A 26,308-nucleotide genomic window follows, 5' to 3' on the forward strand; every position below is an offset into this window, starting at 1 on the left:
GTATAATGGATACCCGAAATACCGATCAAGTTGTGTAACATGAGATGTAGTTCCGAGTTGACATCACTGGTAATAATATTCACATATAATTATAATTTCAATGGTCTCTCGATAATATACATTGAGTTAGAGGTCTTGAAATAAAAAAAAATATGGTTTAATTAACGCTCGCAACTGCCAGTAAATCTACTGACATGAGCATGTCTCATTTAAGCCATCTTAAATGCCATGGACCTGTACCGGGATCGAACCCGCAACCTCGGGCACAGAAAGCCACCGCTATACCAACTGCGCTTCTAATGTTATGGAACGGGTCAAACTGACACAGACACTCTTTACACAAACAACCAGTCAGTTTTGGGATTAGCTGTCAATGGATTTTAAAAGGATATGAGGAAAGAGACAGCTTATCACAACTGGAGACACCTGATGCGAAAAAATGCTAAGAGACAAGAGCAGACGTGCTGCACGGCTCTCTGACCGAAATCATACTAGTTAAGGATTAAAATCCATCGCCCTCGGACAGGTTTGAAGTCGTGGTCTTTGGATCCAATGGCCAGCAAGAATGTCTTGGGTTTTAATACGGGAATGTGACGTCCATTGTCCGTACAGGGATAAATACCTGCAGTTTAGAGTTGAAAACAGTTGTAGCGAACTGCATTGCGCTGTGGTGGAGGCTGCTGGTGGGTTGGAAACGCATCCGTAGCCGACATTCATTTCGTGACGTACGGATTTCCATCTGTGACGGAACCGCTTCCGGAGGGCCCACACGTTCAATTATTCGGAGTTTTGCATGATGTCAGATCGCTGGAAAATTCCCCTTTGCTTTCATAAAACAATCAGTGTGATTTATATAGAACTGACACATTTCTTTCTTTAATTATTCCGTTAGAAATTCATTCAATACCCAATTTTAGCACCAAATTAAGCACAATGTTTTGGAGTTCCGATTCCTTGTCACTAGATGCGCAGATGTTTATGTTTTATTCCTATTGTTGGCAGCACTGACCCAATTTTAGCACCAAATTAAGCAGAATGTTCTGGAGTTTCGATTCCTTGTCACTAGATGCGCAGATATTTATGTTTTATTCCTATTGTTGGCAGCACTAGATGCGCAAATGTTTAAGTTTTATTCCTATTGTTGGCAGCACTAGATGCGCAGATGCTTATATTTTATTCCTATTGTTGGCAGCACTAGATGCGCAGATGTTTATGTTTTATTCCTATTGTTGGCAGCACTGACCCAATTTTAGCACCAAATTAAGCAGAATGTTTTGGAGTTTCGATTCCTTGTCACTAGATGCGCAGATGTTTATGTTTTATTCCTATTGTTGGCAGCACTAGATGCGCAGATGTTTATGTTTTATTCCTATTGTTGGCAGCACTAGATGAGCAGATGTTTATGTTTTATTCCTATTGTTGGCAGCACTAGATGCGCAGATGTTTATGTTTTATTCCTATTGTTGGCAGTACTAGATAAGCAGATGTTTATGTTTTATTCCCTTTGTTGGCAGCACTAGATGCACAGATGTTTATGTTTTATTCCTATTGTTGGCAGCTGTTTTCGACATTTTGTGTCAACGTGAAAATGCAATACACATTAAATCAACGACTCTGCCTTTTGAAGCAATACTGGATTACGAATTCAATTACAGCTACTCAAAGGGCATACCAGAGAGAATTTGGTGTTCGCAATCCTCCCAAAAGAAACACAATACTGGGACTGGTAAACAAATTGGAAACAACTGGATCTCTGGTGAGTGAAAAGGGCAAGCATAGTTCATCTAGGCTTCCCACGGTTGTTGTTGACGTAAGAGCACGACTGGAGCAGTCACCCAAAAAATCATTAAGACGTTTGTCGCAGGAGACAGGGTACACCTACTCAATGTGTCAGAGAGCCTAAAGCCATATAGGGTTACGGTTGTTCATCAGCTAGAGGAACCAGATAAGGATAAAAGATTGAATTATTGTCGTTGGTTTCAGACGTTCATTGTGCAAAATCCTGCCATATGGTCCATCACATGGTTCACAGATGAAGCATGGTTCCATTTATCCGTCCACATCTGTGGAGTAACGGTCAGCGCGTCTGGCCGCGAAACCAGGTGGCCCGGGTTCGAATCCCTGTCGGGGCAAGTTACCTGGTTGAGGTTTTTTCCGGGGTTTTTCTTCAACCCAATTCGAGCAAATGCTGGGTAACTTTCGGTGCTGGACCCCGGACTCATTTCACAGGCATTATCACCTTCATTTCATTCAGACGCTAAATAACCTAGATGTTGATATAGCGTCGTAAAATAACCCAATAAAATAAAAAAAAATCCATCTATCCGGTTATGTGACGACCGAATAATTTCCAGGAACCTGTGGCCACCGAGATCTCCGGATTTGACAACGCCGGACTTCTTTCTATGGGGTTACTTAAAAGACAGGGTTTACGCCACACGTCCCCAGACATTGGACGATCTGAATCACAACATCACACAGGAGATTCACGCTAACAGCAGAGTCCTCCAACGAGTGGCCAGTAACATGGAACGACGTGTTGATTTGTGCCTTATGCAGGATTGAGGACATTTTCAACATTTGCTATAGAGGTAAATAATCTCCCAAAATTCGTCTACATTTTAGGTATAATAAGTTGTCGCTAGCACAATTCGTTTTGAAACAATTAATGAAAGAAATGTGTCAGTTCTATATAAATCACTCTGTATAACTCACGTACGCGTAGAAAAATAATTATCTTGAAAAATAAATTAGAGTACAATCGGAGGCAACAGTAATGGGACATCATTATTTACTCAGATCGCATTTTGTCAGCGGAAACCCACATTTAGCGACTGATGCAAATGTATTTGAAAGACTCTATTCTTCTTCACTACTCAGAACTTCCTGACCATTTGGGGAGATTTCATGCTTTTCAAACACCTTATTTACTAGATTACTACGTAAAATTTTGAAAATTTTAGATACCCATGTGTTAGAAATCCCACTTTTTATAGCATTCAATTCTTTTGAAGAGTTTCCACACTGTAGTTGCGATAGGACCTTGATCGAGGCTCAGGTTCATAGTACAGGGTGATTAAAAACCTCTGCGACAAACTCTGAGGGGTGATAGATCTAACAATAAGGAACCCTTTTTGTTAAACAACCTATGTCTTTTGACGTGTCGTTTAGAATTTATCATTTTGAACATTAAACGTAAACAAACAACAACAACCCTTCTCGTCTCTTACAAACATCTCTACAAACAAACAGGGGTGCACTCATTCGCATACATTGACGTACGCCCGCGCAAAAACATTTTCAACAGTAACTTCGAAACGACGCGTCAAAAGACATAGGTTGTTTAACTAAAAGGGTTCCTTATTGTTAGATCTATCACCCCTCAGAGTTTGTCGCAGAGGCTTTGAATCACCCTGTATATTGGCATTTTCACTTTCTATTCACCTGTAGAGAACAGAACCTGACCATAGTTCAGAAAAAAAATAAAACAATTTCAAACAATAAATAAGCAAACACAAAAATATTTAAAAAAAAAAGATCACCCCAACTGACAGTAGATAAATACTACGTATTCAATAATAATAATAATAATAATAATAATAATAATAATAATAATAATAATAATAATAATAATTCGGTTAGGAGTGAAGTATTATATGATATTCTTGTTGAATTTGGTATTCCCAAGAAACTAGTTCGATTAATTAAAATGTGTCTCAGTGAAAAGTACAGCAGAGTCCGTATAGGCCAGTTTCTATCTGATGCTTTTCCAATTCACTGCGGGCTAAAGCAAGGAGATGCACTATCACCTTTACTTTTTAACTTTGCTCTAGAATATGCCATTAGGAAAGTTCAGGATCACAGACAGGGTTTGGAATTGAACGGGTTACATCAGCTTCTTGTCTATGCGGATGACGTGAATATGTTAGGAGAAAATACACAAACGATTAGAGAAAACACGGAAATTTTACTTAAAGCAAGTAAAGCGATAAGTTTGGAAGTAAATCCCGAAAAGACAAAGTATATGATTATGTCTCGCTACCAAAATATTATACGAAATGGAAATATAAAAATTGGAGATTTATCCTTCAAAGAGGTGGAAAAATTCAAATATCTTGGAGCAATAGTAACAAATATAAATGACACTCGGGAGGAAATTAAATGCAGAATAAATATGGGAAATGCCTGTTATTATTCGGTTGAGAAGCTTTTGTCATCTAGTCTGCTGTCAAAAAATCTGAAAGTGAGAATTTATAAAACAGTTATATTACCGGTTATTCTGTATGGTTGTGAAACTTGGAATCTTACTTTGAGAGAGGAACAGAGATTAAGGGTGTTTGAGAATAACGTGCTTAGGAAAATATTTGGGGCTAAGGGGGATGAAGTTACAGGAGAATGGAAGAAGTTACACAACGCAGAACTTCACGCATTGTATTCTTCACCTGACATAATTAGGAACATAAAAGTCAGACGTTTGAGATGGGCAGGGCATGTAGCACGTATGGGCGAATTCAGAAATGCATATAGAATGTTAGTTGGGAGGCCGGAAGGAAAAAGACCTTTGGGGAGGCCGAGACGTAGATGGGAGGATAATATTAAAATGGATTTGAGGGAGGTGGTGTATGATGATAGAAAGTGGATTAATCTTGTACGAGATAGGGACCAATGGCGAGGTTATGTGAGAGCGACAATGAACCTCCGGGTTCCTTAAAAGCCATTTGTTTGTTTTTTAATAATAATAATAATAATAATAATAATAATAATAATAATAATAATAATAACTTACATATTTGTATTAATAGACCTGGTTGAGTGGAAGAAAATGCCTGGAGACCTTCACTCTGCCAGGCAAAATAAAATGTATTATTATTATTATCATTATTATTATTATTATTATTATTATTATTATTATTATTATTATTATTATTATTAATTCACTAACAGCAAACAAGCTCTAGTGAAGAATCTATTTTACAGCGCTTGCGTAAGCACACAATACGTCACAATTGACGTGAAAGCAACATCTAAACGTGATTTAAGCATTACAAACAAAAATTTCCTCATTGTGAAATGTATAGTATGAACCTAAGTTTGCAATGAGCTATGACAACTGTAATTTGAGGCAATGCTTTACTAGAAACCTTGAACCTGTAGCGAGAAACGCTCGGTATAAAACCACAAGATTGTGCCACGATTTGCGCCGTTTTAGCACCCACATAGTTTATTCAGTACGTGACTCACTTATTGAACTCAACATCGCACGTGGTCGTACTTCCCCGTCTATAGAGTACAGACATCTTCCCGCGTCTGATTCTCTATGTTGAATACCCAGTTTGTGACGAGATCGGCTAATTTTACTTCGTAACCTTAGAGCATGCTGTTGCACTACTACACTAAGCTGCAAATGGAATTCGAAGTTTCACGGAAGTTACTGGCGTACAGGTTTCCTATGACGTACTTTGGCAGAAGGAAGCAATATTTATGAAGACGGTCAGTTTAACGTCGCCTAGTCTACCTTGGACAGTCGTTCTGTGCAATAAGTCAAGATAAAACTTATCAACAGCGTTGCCGTGAAGTCGAGGAGCTCACGAAACAGTTGAACTACGGGCACAACGAAGGCCGGTGAGATAGTCTTTTGTTTTACAATCGTTGCTATCAACGAAGTTCCATGTTGAGAAATTTTATTTTTAGTGGTTTGCAGTAGGCCCAATACAATTTAAAGAGTTTTCAATTGCAACAATGAGTAAAACTTTATGTGGTTTATACGTAAGTGTACAAGTAAAGTCTGTTGGATATTTACTAAAGTGAGTAATGTGAGTTAAGCTGATGTGTATTTATTTTAAGTGAATGTTACTTATGTCCCCAGCGAGTAGGGATTATAAAGAATGGACACTGAGCAAATTTTTCTGTGTTTTGTTTCTCTGTGCGCCAGCGTTTAGTTCCACTTTCAAGCGCTAGAGGTTAGTGTAATCGATCATACGCCAAGATAATAATTGAGAATAGAGTTGAGACACAGGATCCAAACATCGCCTACCTTATTGCATAATTCAGTAACGCTTTGCTTCAAATAAATTCAAGTTAACAGCTTTTCCTTATTTCTCAGTGGCAAACTAGTTGTAATAATAATATTTTATATTTAAGATATAATAAATTATATTATAAAATAATATAATACATTATAAAATTAAGTATCGAATTCGTTTAATATTTGTATATAATATAATATAGGTATATGATTTTGTGCGAGATCGTGCGTATTTACTTGGTTTCCGCACAAAACCAATCCGCGGAAAGTGTAAAATTCCACATTCAGTGTTCCCAACCTAACAAACATAAAAATTTCCCTCTTCTTACCGCTTAAGTGACATATTGATTTTACTGCTTTAGGCTTTTAACATATTATTTTTAGAGACGTTCAATATACTAGTAATAATTATAAATTGGAAACTTGCCACTGCAATTTCACCTAAATTGCACAGTTAATTATTGTTTTTAAATATTTGCAAAAATTAAGTAAACTCTACAACTCCACTAAACTTATTGCATTCGTGATGCAAGTAACATTAAGGAAGCCGTGAAAAAATCAACAAGATTTCAGATGCCGATGTTATTACTGCAATATGTTATATAAATAATATTGTTAAAATATTAAAATGAAAAATAAATCATTACATAACCTTACCGTTTGTTTTAAGTTCGCATTTATAGACTGGGGGAAAAAAAAAGACAGACGTATATCACGGCCTGCTGGAGTATAGTAAACACAGAAAACATTTTAAAGCAAGAATGTTGAAGATAGATATTTTTGTTTTGCTAATTTGCCGTCATTGCACAGAAACCAAGATGGAGATTTCAGTCCAACTAATTAGAAATTCCTCTTTCAGGTATGTAATAAACGATCTTCGCACAAAATAATGTACGTTTCGCTTTTTCAAACTTTTCCTCGAACATAAAAACTTCAACATACCGCTCTTGTAACGCATATTACTATTACTTCTCGTAAGAGTTTTGTTTCTCCATTTTCAGCGCTATCAAATCATTACATATTTTAATTGTTGTTGGGGTCAACGTCTCAACTCTCATTATAAAGGAACTCTAGAGTGTAGACATTACAGTTAATGACGGATTTATTATTTTATGGATCCAATTTATTTTATTTGAGTACATAATGTACCTAGATGTATTAATTATATGTGTTATATTTCCGCTGTGTCGACTGCTAGCTGGTGTGATGTCAGCGCCAACTCTAGGGAGAAAGCAGAATCTCACGCTCTAGCTGGCTTGAAGGTCATTGAAATCAGCCCGGCTACATCAAAGGTACCGACGCGAAGTGTCCATTCTTTATAATCCGTATTCGCTGATGTCCCGCCTACTATAGGAGACATAGGCCAGTTTTACACTAATCCTAAACATATTTAGTATAACTTGTATATAATTATATTATTTATTATTACCCATTTCAACGAGTACTGATGACCACTGCAAAATACGATAATTTGGTCCAGGGAGCATTCTCTTTTGGCACAAGGATGATTTATGTAACGTGTTTCTAAATTAGTCTTTTCAATACCGGTACATTCTTTAATATAATTTGGTACAGGGAGCATTCTCTTTTGGCACAAGGATGATTTATGTAACGTGTTTCTAAATTAGTCTTTTAAATACCGGTACATTCTTTAATATAATTTGGTCCAGGGAGCATTCTCTTTTGGCACAAGGATGATTTATGTAACGTGTTTCTAAATTAGTCTTTTAAATACCGGTACATTCTTTAATATAATTTGGTACAGGGAGCATTCTCTTTTGGCACAAGGATGATTTATGCAACGTGTTTCTAAATTAGTCTTTTAAATACCGGTACATTCTTTAATATAATTTGGTCCAGGGAGCATTCTCTTTTGGCACAAGGATGATTTATGTAACGTGTTTCTAAATTAGTCTTTTAAATACTGGTACATTCTTTAATATAATTTGGTACAGGGAGCATTCTCTTTTGGCACAAGGATGATTTATGTAACGTGTTTCTAAATTAGTCTTTTAAATACCGGTACATTCTTTAATATAATTTGGTACAGGGAGCATTCTCTTTTGGCACAAGGATGATTTATGTAACGTGTTTCTAAATTAGTATTTTAAATACCGGTACATTCTTTAATATAATTTGGTCCAGGGAGCATTCTCTTTTGGCACAAGGATGATTTATGTAACGTGTTTCTAAATTAGTCTTTTAAATACCGGTACATTCTTTAATATAATTTGGTACAGGGAGCATTCTCTTTTGGCACAATGATGATTTATGTAACATGTTTCTAAATTAGTCTTTTAAATACCGGTACATTCTTTAATATAATTTGGTACAGGGAGCATTCTCTTCTGGCACAAGGATGATTTATGTAACATGTTTCTAAATTATTAGTATTTTAAATACCGGTAAATTCTTTAATAAAACGCTGAAAAACAAATGTGAATATAGGGATGTGGAGTGAGTACGAAATTGTTTTTATTTTTTGGCGCGTCACTTTTACGTAAATAACGACAAATAAAAACTAACATGCCACATAACATTATTTTAAGAAATACAGGAAACAAGCATGAATAATATTCACCATTCTTAATGAACTTGGGATAGAAAAAAATATGGAATAGAAATTACATACAAATGTGCGTGTAATAAACAATAAGCAAACCATCTTCGATTAATCATTTCAAAACAACGTGAATATAGCGTGGATTGTGTAGGAAAATAATTTCTTATATGTTGCCCCCAATGTGCATCATTGTTAACTTATGAAAACAAATGAAAATTAACATGGCATATAAACACTATTTGAAGAAAGGTAGGAGATGCTGTATTAAGTAATATTCATCGTTCTTAATGATCTTTAGATGGCAAATAACAATGAAATATGTATAAAATAGAAATTACATACAGGTGAGCATATAAAAAACAGTAAGTAGAATCATATCTGATTAATAAGCTTAAATTACTCCAGGTTTAGTGTAAGAGTGGCCTATATCTAACGATGTCTCCCAGTAAATTAATTTAAAAACAAAAATCGTGTTAGAAAATTGAATTTGTATATTTTTTCTGAAACTTTCCAAATAATTGTAGGCAGTCTTTTACATTAGATTGCCGAAAATTGGTTATAGCGCAGCATTGGCAGTGATAAAAGTGTGAAATATTCGTTCAGTGGGCGGTGGATACTCTACATTGACCTTATTTTACGCTCATCTTTAATCAACAACAGAAAGTCATTGCAATATGAAAGGTAAACATGCGACGAGAATCTTCAACATTTCCCTAGTTACAACGCAAGAAACATTCTTAAATAGATCTGAAAATCGACAAATTATTACAGCGAAAAGTGTTTTGATATGTTATCTTGTTTTCAAAGCGTTTAATAAAAAAAATGCTTATAAAGAAATACAACACTGATCGAAAGTGTGCTGTGAAATTTCTACAAGAAGTGTTAATATTTAACATATTATGTTACGTGAAAGAAATTGTGAACTTTAAGTGTAAGAGTGATGAACTGTACTGTGATACACGACTCACACGTAGGTATGGCGCTACTGTAGTTGAATGCGATATCTTGGTAATTTTTATTTTATTGGGTTATTTTACGACGCTGTATCAACATCTAGGTTATCTAGCGTCTGAATGATATGAAGGTGATAATGCCGGTGAAATGAGTCCGGGGTCCAGCACCGAAAGTTACCCAGCATTTGCTCGTATTGGGTTGAGGGAAAACCCCGGAAAAAACCTCAACCAGGTAACTTGCCCCGACCGGGATTCGAACCCGGGCCACCTGGTTTCGCGGCCAGACGCGCTGACCGTTACTCCACAGGTGTGGACGATATCTTGGTAATGTCATAATATATTCATCTTAATGTCTTTACAGAAATAGAACTAAAATCACGTGGAAAAAGTATGAAATTTCTATCATTGCCAACAGTGTTTGGTGGTATATTAAGACGTTAGTAAATATAACAGTGAGCGACAAAGGTAATATCAACAGAAAGTGCTAAATTATTTCGTATAGAACATTACATATTTTTGGGGGTAAATTGATAGAAGTGTCCATGTACTATGTACAGACAATTCTACTGCTTTTTTGTTCTTTGTTCCAGGACACAAATTTAAGAAATAACTTACCTTTATTGCATTGAAATACATTGCCCTAGACCAAAAACTTTGAAAGAATCTTCGGCCTTAGATTATTTTGACCTATAGAGCATGCATTATTTGTTGAGGATCTGTCTGCAATTTGAGGTACAAATTCAAGTAATAACTGAACTTCACTGCATTCAAATATAATTCCCTGGGGTCAAAGGACAAAAATATATGGAATTTTCGGAATAGATGCATTATAGGGGCCACCCATCACACAATATATGCAAAAAAAAAAAAAAAAAAAAAAGATCAGCGGAAGTGATGGTTCGGTTAGCGTTTTTAGTATTCGATAAGCATTAAATGCTACCAAATTAAAAAAATTAAATAATAGGAATTTAAATAGTTTGTTACTAGATGCGATTTAGTCAGTTTGTATTATAGTTTTGGTCCAGGGAAAATAAATTTTACCATTACTGCCGTTATTTCCATTTTGAAGTACAAGTCAACAATATAAAACTGACTGTTAATTAATTATTTATTTATTTATTTATTTATTTATTTATGCCTATAATAGGGCAAAGCCCAAATTACAATAGACAGGACAGATATTCGTTTACAAAAAAAAAACATAGATAACATGAAAAAAGAGATGAAACAGATACAAGTGTAAATACAAATTAAAATGGAAAATGAGAAAAGAAAAAAAAAAAAAAAAACAGGCAAATATATCTACCTAAGTAAAAGATACAGATATAGATAGAAATGAAAAATACAAAATAAAATAAATGAAAAATAGTTAAATATAGATATCATAGCCAAAAATGTAAAATGTAGCTATAATTGGCAAATTACAGAGTAACAAATAGCAATATTATATAAAATCAACTACCTTCAGTATGTTAATAAGAAAATGTTTGTATTCCATGTAAGAAATGCAGAAATCTAGATCCCTTGTTTTACATATTTCATTGAAAATTGAACACATTTTTAACACTGGTGAATTTTTAAGTGATGAAGTGTTTGATATTTATAATATAACAATTGACGATTTCTTAAATATGATGTTCTAGCGTTAATCTGGATTTGTGATAATATTTCGCTATTATCCAGTAGACCGTTGAATATTTTATATAATAAAAGTTGTTGAGCAAGTAATCTACGACTTCCAAGAGACATTAAATTAAATTCAGCAAGTAGATTAAGTTGGTAATGCATTTTATATCGATTATAACGACAATACATATCGAGAGTAACATTCATACCATTCAACCAATCAGGAAATTGGCGCCTATAATACATCTGTTCGCCGTGACGTAACTTTGGTTTGGTTTGTGTTATTCTGAACTCTAATCGTTCATTTAAATAGGTGTGAAGCTTACTTAAACACTTTTTCTCAGCCTCAATTTCCCTTGCTAAGGACCTAATGTTCCTTCCCCAGTTCTCCACTGACAATGCCAATGACATTGTTCATTTGAACACTTCTGCGTAATGTAGAAATATTTTATTTCATCATCTGATATATTTATCCTGTTGGTAAGACAAAACCATGTGATAAACAATAACCAATCGGTTTTACCTTTTCAGGATAAGAAGAAAAGCAATACCGTACTGCGCATGCGTGGGAATTCCAAGCGATAACTTTTACGTAGCGTCAGTACTCTTTAAGAAATACCGTGAAGGCTTCATCATCCTCACATCACTCCAACACCATCTAGCGTCGAAAAGAGTGCAGCAGGGGGAATTATCAGCATATCTGAGTATCAGATAACATCAATTTTTGCACCTGGCATTATCAACAGCTGTCGGAATCCTCTCCAAGGCCAACATGGAACACGAGCATGGAGACGATGAAGGTATCGTGCTTGCGAAAGTTGTAGCGATGGTTGTCTTGAGCCTGGCAACCTTTTTGTTAGGCATGCTCCCCACAAAGTTATCTTCGTGGCTGGAGTGGAACAGGACTGTAGACGGAGTCATGCAGACTTCCAGAAAATCTCGTACAATATTATCTCTGATGCTTTGCTTTGGAGGAGGCGCATTGCTGTGTACAACATTCCTCCATATGTTACCCGAAGTGAGGGAAAGCATAGAAGATCTGCAGGGAGAAGAAAAGATTTCAAAGACAAGTTTTCACCTCCCTGAACTCGTGATGTGCTGCGGATTTTTCACGATGTATCTAGTCGAAGAATTTGTTCATCTCTATTTACACAGGCGAGAGAAATCTAAAGGAGTCTCAAAAATTGATAATGTAATACACAGGAGTTTTAGTGTAAGAAAATGCTCAGGAAATAAAGAAAACGAGCAAGATGGCGCTGCTGATATACCGGCAAGATCTGACGATACTTCATCACAGAAAGTTCTCCACGATTATCCTATAACTTTATCAACAGACGAAATAAACAAGAGTGGCCAGGGTTACGACGAGGTTCGAATGGTGGTTCCTCCACACCCTCACTCGCACATCCCTGTCTCGAGCACGGACGACCCCATTGTGGCATCAGTCCGTGGACTTCTGGTCGTACTTGCGTTATCCATCCACGAACTCTTCGAAGGTCTTGCTGTAGGTCTGCAGACGAGCACTTCTTTTGTGTGGTACATGTTGGGAGCTGTATCGGCACACAAGCTTGTGATAGCCTTCTGCGTGGGCATCGAACTCGTGAGCTCCAGGACGAGGTTAATGCTCACCGTGATCTACATCTCAACTTTCGCCCTCGTGTCGCCCATCGGTATTGGTATCGGCATAGGACTCAGTGAAAGTGCTGCGGAATCTGTGGAAGGAGGAGCTCCCAACGCGATTCTGCAAGGGATGGCGACGGGAACGCTGCTGTACGTGGTGTTCTTCGAGGTGCTCCAGAGGGAGAGGGCCAACAAGCAGTCCGGACTCTTCCAGCTTCTCGCCATCATGACTGGCTTCGGAATCATGTTCGGACTTCTTATCGCTGGTGAGTCAGATATGCTTTCATTAATTATGTACTCATACCGTGTGTTCATTTCAAAACTTCTCACTTAACATATGCATGGCAGAGTAAAAAAAAAAAAAAGATGTAATTTTCGAGGGAGAAGTTCAAAACCACTGCTGATTAAATTTTCTGTTCCATCCCTTCTTCCTCAACCCATATTTTTTAAATTAAAATTGCACCTAGATACATCATTTTAAGGGGTTAGGTACAGCTTACAGCAGTAAAATTTTGGAAATATTCAACATTTTTTCCCTCCATTACTGTATCTTGTACAATAGTGAAAATTGGTATGTGTAAAACACTGTTCTTCTACTATATGAAAAAATATACGATTTAAAAACAATTATTTGCATTCTTTTCAAACTTCAGTTCGCTGTGCAGTGATGAAGCGTTTCCCAAATAACTAAAAAAACTATACAACATTCTGTGATGAAATTTTTTGTGTGTATTTTTACATGTTATTTATACATGTAATATCAACAATATGATGCAAGATCACTCCTCTACCTTTGATAGATTGTGTAATAAAAATATATTCTTTTAAAAATGGTCAAATATCAGTATTTTCTTCTAACACAAAATAAAAACCATGTATTGTGGGTCCCTATCACCACGGCATGGCGCGTCCTCAGGTTGCGGATCGAGGAGACGGCCTCCAGATATGGAGGGTAGCTGTGAATATATTGAATAAGCAGTCGTGGACAGCCGATGAGGGGTTTCCTCCAGCTTGGGGGTTGGGCGAAGGGCTAACAACCCATCACCGTAAAAAACAGCTTGTTACGAATCTTTCAGGGTGAACAGTATACCCACCACTAGCAAGAGGTATTGCTCATGCTGGAGCATCAACAATTTTTATATTAATAATTTATTTTATTTATGTATAATTATAGCGTTTTTAGTTATGATACCAATATTTTTAAGGGAGGCCGAGACGTAGATGGGAAGATGATATTAAAATGAATTTGAGGGAGGTGGGTTATGATGATAGAGAATGGATTAATCTTGCTCAGGATAGGGACCAATGGCGGGCTTATGTGAGGGCGGCAATTAACCTCCGGGTTCCTTAAAAGTCAGTAAGTAAGTAAGTAAGTGGACAAAAAAAATATTATTTTTTAAGGAATGTAGTTGAAAGAACATGATATTGTAAATATGAGTTTCAGCAATAAAATAAAAGAGAGAGAACATGAAAAAGTTAACAGGTTTATGAGTTGTGAGGGAAGCGCTTCATCACTGCACAGTGAACTGCCACCATTTTCAATTTTGAAAAAAAAAATATATGAGTAATTTTTTTAACCGTACAAATATTTTTTTCATATAGCAGAAGGACAGTGTTTTACACATACCAATTTTCACTATTGTACAAGATACAGTAATGGAGGAAAAAAATGTTGAATGTTTCCAAAACTTTTTAAGCTGTAAGCTGTACTTAACCCCTTAAAGGGACGATACATTCCCCCCCCCCCAAAAAAATCCGTTCACCAATCATTTATTCAATAACAACAATATGATTACAGGGGTTAAAAATGAATATAAGTCATTTATAACAAATAACAATAAAAACGGACACAACAATATTTCGCGGCCTACTGATAAATATCCAAAGATCCTACGTACGCGATATGACTTCAGTTTGTAAAAATAGACTTAACAAAATAGAAACGAACAAAAGCCTCCGGGATATTCCACGATCCGAGCAAGTTAGCTCAGATGGTAGAGTTTGAGACTTGCATTCGGGAAGTCCCGGTTCAAACCTCGCGGTCAGTCAGTCTCACTGGGGTTTTTCTTGATTTCCATTAGTCACAAAGGCAAATGCCAAGCTGGAAATTTACATACCATGCATGATTAATCACCTCAATCACCATTATCATAAACGTTAATCAAAAGCCTAAAATGAGTTACATCAACACAAGCCATCTGCAACGCAATAGAAATAGGAACTCAACAATAGTAACCACGGCCTACTGGTATACCCACAGATCGAAGGAAAAAAAAAACACGCGATATTACCACAGATGTTAAAACGTGTATAAATAAACTTAACAGAAAAAAATCCATGATAACAGGAACTCCAGTCATACCAACAAAATAGATTTGTTTTCTACTATACACAGTAATACCACTCTTTTTGTTAAGTTTATTTATACATCCATTGATCGCGTGTTAGATCTGTGGGTATATTAGTAGGCCATTGTTACAATTGAGTTCCTGTTTCTATTGTGTGTTGTAGATGGCTTGTGTTCATGTAACTGATTTTAGATTTTGATTAATGTTTATGATACTGGTCATTGAGGCGGTGATGAATCATGGTATGCAAATTTAAAATCCGGCAATTACCTTTGTGACTGAAGGAAACCATGAAAAACCCCAATCAGATTGGCCGGCCAAGGGGTTTGAACCCGAGACCTCCCGAATGCGAGTCACAAACGTTACCGTCTGCCCAAATTCGCTCGATAGAGTGATAGCACAGTATCTTCAAAATAGGTCTAATATCAACTAAGCTTCAATCCATTAAATGATTAGTTTCTGACTATCTCAGAAATTGGACCAAATTATTATTATTATTATTATTATTATTATTATAGTTCGATTAATTAAAATGTGTCTCAGTGAAACGTACAGCAGAGTTCGTATAGGTCAGTTTCTGTCAGATGCGTTTCCAATTCACTGTAGGCCAAAGCAAGGAGATGCACTATCACCTTTACTTTTTAACTTTGCTCTAGAGTATGCCATTAGGAAAGTCCAGGATAACAGAGAGGGTTTGGAATTGAACGGATTACATCAGCTTCTTGTCTAGGTGTGGATGACGTGAATATGTCAGGAGAAAATCCACAAACGATTAGGGAATTTTACTGGAAGAAAGTAAAGAGATAGGTTTGGAAGTAAATCCCGAAAAGACAAAGTACATGATTATGTCTAGTGACCAGAATATTGTACGAAATGGAAATATAAAAATTGGAATTTATCTTTTGAAGAGGTGGGGAAGTTCAAATATCTTGGAACAACAATAACAAATATAAATGATACTCGGGAGGAAATTAAACACAGAATAAATATGGGAAATGCCTGTTATTATTCGGTTGAGAAGCTTTTATCATCCAGTCTGCTGTCCAAAAATCTGAAAGTTAGAATTTATAAAACAGTTATATTACCGGTTGTTCTTTATGGTTGTGAAACTCGGACTCTCACTTCGAGAGAGGAACATAGGTTAAGGGTGTTTGAGAATAAGGTTCTTAGGAAAATATTTGGGGCTAAGAGGGATGATGTTACAGGAGAATGGAGAAAGTTACACAACACAGAACTGTACGAATTGTATTCTTCACCTGACATAATTAGGAACATAAAATCCAGACGTTTGAGATGGACGGGGCATGTAGCAAGTATGGACGAATCCAGAAATGCATATAGAGTGTTAGTTGGGAGGCCGGAGGGAAAAATACCTCTAGGGGGGCCGAGACGTAAATGGGAAGATAATATTAAAATGGATTTGAGGGAGGTGGGATATGATGACAGAGTATGGATTAATCTTCCTCAGGATAGGGATCAATGGGGGGCTTATGTGAGGGCGGCAATGAACCTCCGGGTTCCTTAAAAGCCAGTATCAGTATTATTATTATTATTATTTATTTTTATTGTTATTATTTATTTATTTTTCTTTTAAGTCCGATACGGTTTATCATTCCCTTTAACATTATGTGTCTGAAGATAGGAGGCGCAATTTATAATTCCGAAGTGGGGTTGGAAGATAAAAGGGTGGAACACAAAATTCAATCAGCTGCGTTGAACTAAATCGACGTGTTTTCTGTCAAAATCGGGTTGGAAGTTTTGGAAAGAACACAAGCTATATTGACACAGGATCCCATAGGCGTAGGTGCTTGGACTACATAGCCGTTCACCCTTGGAACCGTTGAGTCCGCGGAACAGAAAAATGTTTTCAAATAGTATTTTAATTAAGTTTAATTTTGTCATGTTCTCAGATTTTACAGCTTGTTGGATTTTTTTTATCTGAGAGCATCCAGGCACAGAATTTAACAGGAATGATATTGCCCGAGGCATTTCTCTTGGCTTGCATGTATTACGTACCTATACACCAATTTTAGCTTTTAAATTCTCTAAATTTCAGTCTTCAGGTTCAGACTTGAACAGTGTTATCATTCAGAATTAGATCGAAGCAACGATAAAGAAATTAAATTTGTGTCTCACCGAGTTGGCATTGGAGAATTCGATTCACTCCCTATTTTGAACATCTTTTTAGCAACAAATGATTTTTTTTAAATATCGTTAGAAATAAGCTATAGCATAATATTGATCCCATTAACATTAAAATTAATACGAGAAGCGATTATTTGGGAAGCTACGAATCATATTCATTCATTCATAGCTATATGTCATAGGCAGGTCCTTCACTGCAAACCCAGCATTCTCAATTTTTTTTCCTTTCTTGTGGTCTCCGCATACGATTCATATATCTTAATGTTCATTATTATCTGATATCTTCTTCTGTCTCGAACCTTTTTTTCCCCGTTCAATATTCCTTCCAGCGCGTCCTTCAGTAGGCAGTTTCTTCTTAGCCAGTGACCCAGCCAATTTACTACTCAAGTACAGTAGAGTACCCAGACAAGTGTACTTTTTATCTAATTTATCTCTGCTAATTACTCACAAGCCTCGTTGGGAACAAGACCGCAGAATTCCATCCACTCTTATCATCGGCCTTGACAATAAACCACTAATGAAAAGAGAGGGATGTGAAATAGCGTGTCTTGATGAATACACGAAGAATATAGCATCAGTATTAAAAAAATACTCTGAAAAACAAGAATTCAGGAGCGAAATTACCTTTCATCATCCTAAACTTCAGATGGTACGATACTCGTGTTTTTCAACTCCGTGAGTCAGAAAATATTTTCTTCAGGATTTCAAAACCTGATCTTCCCAGCGTATTGCGGAACCCTTATCACGACAGCCTCGTGAATATTATATTAGCAAGAAGATACGCTTTGATATCATCAACTTTGATCATTTTGTTGCAGTAGAAGTTAATGGGGTAAAACCAATAATTATAGCGTACAAAACTCATATTACACAATGCTCGAAAGTTACCGAAACTTTTGGCAGCGAAAGTTTAGGTCTACCGCCCTCTCAATTAGGCCCGGTATTATAAATAGGGTTAATCTAAAGATTAACTTAAACCGAAGTTAAACGTAACCGAAAGTTTAAAGCAATGCGCCGTATTACAGAGTCTCGGTTAAGTTAAACTGTAGTGAAATACGATTGGTATTACTGCTAGGAAAGAAAAAAAGACGATCGCTACTGTTTTATTATGTTATTGTTGTTAAAAAGTCCGATCCTCGTGAACAATCTTCTTTAAGAAAAATCTTTGTTCTTCGATAACTGAGAAAATATCATAAAAAAACCTTTAGAGGAACAATACCGGCTACTTCAGTATGCTTGTCAGACTTAACCTCAAATAGTTTCTTAATGTGGTTACCAACGTTATACTCCCAAACATATTGCAACCAAACTAAGCCATGCATGACCATCCACGACTGAACTCCATACACAATCAGTTGACTAATGAACTTTAATATCAGTGTGCGTATTTTATAAGTTGTGTAGAATGTTTATCAAATAGAATATTTACAGGATATTCTAGTGTGTTTATATTATGTATGGCTCAAAAACAGTTCTTTATTTATCCTAATTCCTGTATATAAAGTTACACACAATTATAGGAATTTCCTGAAACCCCGGCCACTTTTTATCAAGATTAAACTTGTATAAAATGGCTTCGTGCTTCTCATGAATTTCATTTCTGCACTTTGTATTTTTTCTCTTAATGCTACTAACGTTCATAACTTTTTCTATACGGGACTTTACTTCTGGACGATTTCTCGTACGTCTGGAATAGTGGAGGAAGAGAGGTACTTACTTTCATAATGCAATGCTAATCCTGATTTACACTCAAACAGAAAATAATGAAGATTTTCTTAGTCACTGATTAGTGTTCATCGCTATTGCGTGAAGATGACGGTGACATATCCATTTTCGATTTCCTTTTATATGAAGAAAACTCAAAACTGGTCTTTTGTAATAATAAAAATTACTTACGAATGATTTTTAAGAACCGGTAGGTTCACTGCTGCCCTCACATAAGCCCGCCATTGGTCCCTATCCTGAGCAAGATTAATCCAGCCTTTATCATCATATCCCACCTCCCCAAAATCCAATTTAACATTATTCTCCCATATACGTCTCGGCCTTCCCAAAGTCTTTTTTTTTTAATTTTATTGGGTTATTTTACGACGCTGTATCAACATCTAGGTTATTTAGCGTCTGAATGATATGAAGGTGATAATGCCGGTGAAATGAGTCCGGGGTCCAGCACTGAAAGTTACCCAGCATTTGCTCGTATTGGGTTGAGGGAAAACCCCGGAAAAAACCTCAACCAGGTAACTTGCCCCGACCGGGATTCGAACCCGGGCCACCTGGTTTCGCGGCCAGACGCGCTGACCGTTACTACACAGGTGTGGACCCAAAGTCTTTTTCTCTCCGGTCTCCCAATTAACACTTTATATGCATTTCTGGTTTCACTCATATGTGCTACATGCCCTGCCCATCTCAAACGTCTGAATTTAATATTCGTAAATTATGTTAGATGAAGAATATAATGCGTGCAAATCTGCGTTGTGTAACTTTCTCCATTCTCGTATAACTTCATCTATCTTAGCCCCAAAGGTTTTCCTAAGCTCCTTATTCTCAAACACCCTTAACCTCTATTACCATGAAGATTCTCGAACTCTATACCCTCAGCATCAAAGTATTCGCAGTCTACGCTTTTCATATGGAAAACACATGCCTCACTCCTGATGTTATCTCTCAGGATCTGTTGAGTGGTATCGTAAACAGATCTTACAAAGTTCGCTAAATTATGACAATGTGATAGTCTTCAAAAGGTTCATACAAATTATACAGCAGACAAGATGTTGACTGTCTGGTGTACGAGATTCAAGAATATTCATATAGATAGAAACAGCTGAGGCAGATAAGATTGATGGGATTACAGATTAAGCGACTTGGAAACCTCTTATCTGTCATACAACTGAACGCGTGCATCTACTCGATTTCACTCCACGAGGAATTAATGTAATAACTAATCTTATCTATTCTCTGTCACTTACGTACTGTGTTATATTAATAACATTTGGTACTCACCCTCCATACAGTAACCGCTGGAAGTATTGCTCAACTTATGTGATGTGTAATTCACTAAACCTACTCACAGAATCTGTTTCATTAAACCTATTCACTAGTATTGTTTTTCTACACGGAACTGGGCGGTCAGGTAATTTACGTCTAAAGTTATCTCTTCTTGTGTCATACGATTTTTTTTTCCGTATGAAGGCTAGGCTATGTACGTTTTCAAAATACGTACCTACAGTTCACGCATTCAATATATACCATTGCAAAATAGAATATAATTTGAACTATATATATATATATATATAATTTGAACTGGTGATGGAAATTACGGGAAAACGGCTGAACGGATGTTAATGAATGACCCGTGATTTTGAAGCTTGGAACCCAAATTGTTTCAGAAAAATAGTAGTTTTCAGTGAAATGTCAATTTTCGTACATCAATTTCCTACTTTCCAAAATCCATCTGTTGTCAGTTTTGGGAAATAATGGCTTTTCAGAAAAAAAAAAACAAAACACAAACACACTAAAATAAACAATATCACACGAAGGCTACGATCTGCAGGATTGCTGACATATTTCGAGTTCAGATGGCTCAGATTCTCTGACATCAATATGTCGATCTTCATTTGTGTAATTTTCTGATAACGTATAAAAAATAATTTACAGGTCTGATTCTCTTGTCTGTAGTTTCCCGAGTACAGCTGTGTATTGGCTATTAAGAACTACAAAACTTAAGAATGTTTGATGACATTATTACCATTAAAAATTAAATATTATTGTAGTTAATGCAATTATGTGAGTAGACCTATTTGTCACTAATTACACACATTAATGCTATATTGATGATGTGAAAGTGAAACCTTTTGGGGAAAGAATATTTTAAATTAGATCTTCATTTCTATAATTTATTGAATAACAGAGCTCTATATATAATGTTACTGAAAGCTATAAAACTTACATAAGGTAAGAATATTGTTATTAAAATGAAATATTTTTATAGTTATTAATCAAGTTATGTACGTCTTTTTCATATATTTAATGGCACTGAGATTTAGATATTTATGTGTGAATCTCTAATTTTCCTAGGTAGTAATGAGTCGTGCTTCCTATTTTAGCCGTGTCTTGAAACTAGATCAAAATTAATTTCATATTTCTTTGGTTTAATCGAACCTGAAATTTTCTTAACTCTCACCTACAATCCTCAATGACCTGAAATAGCTACTGCATTACTCCCACATGAAAAACTCGCTGATCATCCTAACATTGTTATTTGCGTTTTCGCGTTGAAACTCAAGAACTGATGATGGATAGGTTCAAGGAAAAGTCTTTGGCATAAAACAACATTCAGAGGAAGTATGTTTCACTATTAGGGGAGAGTCGGGTAGTATCGGACATCGGGTAATATCGGACAGTGAGTTTCTTTCATCTACCACACGATGATAGTACCTGATTGACATGGTTACGTTTCTGTGATGTCGCATACAGAAACGTAACCATGTCATTCAGGTACTACCATATGGTGGTAGATGAAAGAAACGCACTGTCCGATACTACCCGATGTCCGATACTACCCGACTCTCCCCTATGGAAGCAAATAACTTTCAAAATGTCTGGTAGGCTATTTTTCATTGAAAATAAATCTGAAGCATTTTTATTTGAACATCTAATGAACTTCGTTTGCAGCATTTGCTGCACAAGCCACTAGTAATGTAATAAACTGCACTTATTTTTAATTGACTCACTGCATGCCTTTACTGTAGGCTGTCCAATACAGACTAACACAGTTAATTTTGGGGACGGGAATTCACGAACCATGCAGCTTTCACGTGGTGATCTGTATGTCTCTTTCCCTCATTCACTGTCTTTTGGCACGCACACAAAAAGAAGAAAGAGGCGATAACTGAAGGATAGCAAACACTGTCAGGAGTGATGCAATAAGCTAAACATTAGGGGATTCACCAGCCATACAGGTTAGGGTAGAAAACATGTGACAATATTCGAATCGGCATATTTAGTGGTTGGTCCAATTTTGAAAACTTATTAGTAGACTTCGTTGAATTGCCACACGCAGCATGCAATCAGGTTGCCGATGTACGGTAGTATAGCAGAGGTGAGCGACCGCCCGGTCTCGTAGTATAAGCAGTTCATGTTAAGAGCTGTGACCGGTCCAAATAGATAGAGCAGCTACAGCTAATGTATACCTATGTAAGCACTTGTTTTTGCATTACTGTGCTTGGAATAGTCAAAGCTTAACATTTGTTCAGTGCAGACAAGAATTCAATCAAACATACTACAATGAGAGTGTTGTTGTTCCAAACAATTGCCCCTGGAATACCCTTACCCCCGCAGCCAGTCTTGACCCGTTGGAAAACGTGGTTGGATGCTGTTAATTATTATGCAGAATATTACGGCAAAATAATGGAGGTAATTGATGCATTGGATAGTACAGACAGTTCCGCTGTTGCAGCTGTAAAATCATTCCTTCTGAACAGCTATTGAAAGATATTCTGTTCATTGATTCTAATTTTAAAATCGTGTCCAAAAGCATCACCCTGTTAGAATCGTCTAAACTACAACTCTCAGACGCCCTTAATATAGTGGATAAAGTATCACAAACCGTTATCCAAAGTAACAATTCACTAATTTCAGACAAAGTGAAATGTAAGTTGAGAAATATTATTGCTAAAAAAATTCTGCCTATTCACAACTTCGTATTATAAATGATGTACTATCAGGTCACGACAAGACATCTGAAGTTGGCGTACTGAAAAGTAGTGACTTTCCGTTCTTCAAATAGGCTATGCACCTATTACATCGTGTGATGTTGAACGTACATTTTCCCAATATAAAAAGTGTTTGAGTGACCATCGGAGGAGGTTCACTTTGCAGTCGCTCAAAATGTACGTAACTCTTCACTGCAATGTACATATTCAAAGATGATGTGAGTATATTACATTAAATTTTAAGAGTTAATATATCTCACTAAAAAATAATAGTGTATTTACATGTTTAGACGTTTCCTACTTCAGTGATCATTCATTATATTTCTTGAATGCAGGATACAGGTTTTATTGTAACCGCAGTATACTGCTCAGTGTTCACATCAGAGGCATACTCCAGCCGTTGCACGCCCCCTTCTCATACAGTCTATACCGCGTGCGTAGAAAACCTTACGATTCTCGTGGCAATTCCACGAAGTCTACTTATTAGCTTACCAATAGTTATTAACATATATATCCTGTAGGACCAAAAAAAATTAATCTTCATGTAGATTCTTATTAGCCTAAATTTAGCAACACCTGTCGCTGGTCGGCCGACAGAAATACCTGGGACGTTCGCTGGGCCTCACTGTACATTTTACGCGTTTCCGAACAATTCGTTACGTGCTATTCATCCATCTTTTTTCTACGACGCTGTATCAGCATCTCAGGTTATTTAGCGTCTGAATGAGATAAAGGTGATAATGCCGGTGAAATGTGCCCGGGATCCAGCACCGATAATTATCCAGCATTTGCTCGTATTGGGTTGAGGAAAAACCCCGGAAAAAACCTCAACCAGGTAACTTGCCCCGACCGGGATTCGAACCCGGGCCACCTGGTTTCGCGGCCAGACGCGCTAACCGTTACTCCACAGGTGTGGACTTCATCCATCGTGTAATAAAATATATACCATCATTTCGTATCCGCAAAATTTGCTCAACTGTACCCCTAGTTCACCATCTCGCTTCTTTGTAGCTTTAGAGTATTTCCTTTTTCTGAAAATGAAAATTCTCCATACAAGCTGAAGAAATATATGCATAATACATACTAGGTTCAAAAAGTTCCCGGAATTTGCTAGTATCATAGAAACAACGTACCTTAAACACTATTCTACAGCATTCCCTTCAAAATAGTTGCCTTCCGCAACAACACACTTTTGCCAACGCGTGTAGAGTTCCTGGAAGCAGGCCTGGAAGCCATTTTGTGAAACCCGTCTTAGTGCTCTCGTCGCGTTTGCGATAACCTCTTCAGCATTGAATCTCCGTCCTTTCAGATGACTTTTCAGACGGGGAAACAGAAAGTAATCAGGTGGTGAGAGATCAGGAGAGTATGGTGGGTGATCCAAAGCAGTTATGTTGTGCCTGGCAAGAAAAATTCTTTACAATAATTGCGCGATGAGCAGGTGCATTGTCATGCATAAGGAACCAGTTGTTTTCTACCCACTTTTCTGGACGTTTCCTTCTCACTGCGTCCCAGAGGCGACGGAGGGTTTCTACGTACAATTCTTTCGTTACAGTACGACCTTCTGGAATGAACTCATGGTGCATGAGACCCTGAGAGTCGAAGAAAACTTCCAACATAACTTTGCTTTAAGTGTGCTTAAATGCGACAGGCTCATGTCAGTAGATTTACTGGCATGTGAAAGAACTCCTGCGGGACAAAATTCCGGCACATCCGGCGATGCTGATATAACCTCTGCAGTTGCGAGCGTCGTTAAATAAAACATAACATTTAAAATAACTTTGCCTTTGGAAGTGTCCCTAGGAAATTTTTGCTTCCGAGGAGATGTTTTCGATTTCCACTCAGATGACTGTCGTTTAGGGACTGGGTCGTACAAGTAGCACCAGTTTCATTTTGTTTAAGAAATCACCATCTTCATCAGCCATACTGATCATGTCCCCAGCAAAACACAGAACTTGATGTTTGTACTTTGCTCTGTGGACATAATTACAAAATGCGACGAACAAACAAAACACTATGATAAACAATTGCCTACAACTCAAAACCAATAATTGCCATTATCAGCAAACTTTAAGGAAATGACATCATGAATGTTACCAACAAAACAAATGTATAATATCCCTTGTTATATATTATTACGAAAAATGGTAGTAAAATTCCGGGAACTTTTTGAACCTAGTAGTATTACGTACTTGGTGCACAAATAAGATTTAATTTCTAATTTTATATAGGCTTCAGTACTACAAATTTTTTTCAAATACTTCACGCCGTTATTCCTTTTTTGTTTCGAAAAACAAAAGACGTATTCTTCTGAATTGTAAAAAATATTGGAACAAGGAGTAGAACACAACAATTCACAGTAGTTAAATAATAATAATAATAATAATAATAATAATAATAATAATAATAATAATAATAATAATAATAATAATAATTGTCCACTTTCCGCCATTCTGAATTTAGTATTTGTAACTTACTAATGAATTATCAAGTATTCTATACTAATGAAAGGAGACTTATAGACCTGTATACTTGTACTAATGCGATTTAAATATATTTGTTTCATATTATTAAGATTCATTTTGATGAATATGTGTTATAGAATATTTTTTTGCTTCTATTTCCTTCAAAAGAAACAATTTCATCTTCGTCACCATTTCAATAATTCTGCAGGCCATGTTGAATCTTTCGTACACTACTTTTAACACTTGAATATAAATAATTGATTAAATGGCGATCTTACTCGTGTTAATTATGTAAGCATGTGCGGCTTACAGCTGTTTCGGTGTTACTTGACACCATCCTCAGAGCCTACTAGACCTCGGCGCTATCTCAACTTCGCTGCCTGTTGTGTGGCTGCGTTCGTGTGATGAAGAGATCACAGAACAGATCAATTTCAGAACACACACACTATTTGACACAACTCTTCATCACACGAACGCACCCACACAACAGGCAGCGAAGTTGAAATAGCGCCGAGATCTAGTAGGCTCTGAGGATGGTGTCAAGTAACACCGAAACAGCTGTAAGTCACACATGCTTACATAATTAACACGAGTAAGATCGCCATTTAATCAATTATTTATATTCTGCAGTGCTTGTAATTTCGTAAAAATTAAGTTTGAGGTAAAGATCGTTATTAGTGGCATCTGCTGGCTAATATGGGAAACTATCAAGGAGCATTATGCGGGAATTGCGGAAAGAACATGATGATAAGAATAAAGAAGTAAATTTTTCATTATTAAAGAAGTAAATTAAAATAAATAACATTGCAGGGTTACGAAATTCATGGAATCTACTAATCTTGTCCACATCTATGG

At 36.5% G+C, this 26,308-nt stretch overlaps 1 protein-coding gene across 2 annotated transcripts in view; it reads left to right on the top strand.

Annotated features, from left to right (window-relative positions):
• Nucleotides 1-5,384: 5,384 nt before the first annotated feature.
• LOC138698565 (zinc transporter ZIP1-like) overlaps nucleotides 5,385-26,308 on the top strand; it is a 68,010-nt gene continuing 47,086 nt past the window's right edge. The window contains exons 1-2 of one of the 2 annotated variants that reach the window (XM_069824576.1): nucleotides 5,385-5,622; nucleotides 11,699-13,053. In XM_069824576.1, the coding sequence (XP_069680677.1) occupies nucleotides 11,940-13,053 (1,114 nt within the window). In that variant the 5' untranslated portion in view covers nucleotides 5,385-5,622; nucleotides 11,699-11,939. Of the gene's footprint in view, nucleotides 5,623-5,645; nucleotides 5,767-11,698; nucleotides 13,054-26,308 lie in introns of those variants that run through there. The other variant, XM_069824577.1, reaches the window with a different exon arrangement.

This window comes from Periplaneta americana, chromosome 4 (genome assembly GCF_040183065.1).
Source record: "Periplaneta americana isolate PAMFEO1 chromosome 4, P.americana_PAMFEO1_priV1, whole genome shotgun sequence".
Classification (NCBI taxonomy): domain Eukaryota; kingdom Metazoa; phylum Arthropoda; class Insecta; order Blattodea; family Blattidae; genus Periplaneta; species Periplaneta americana.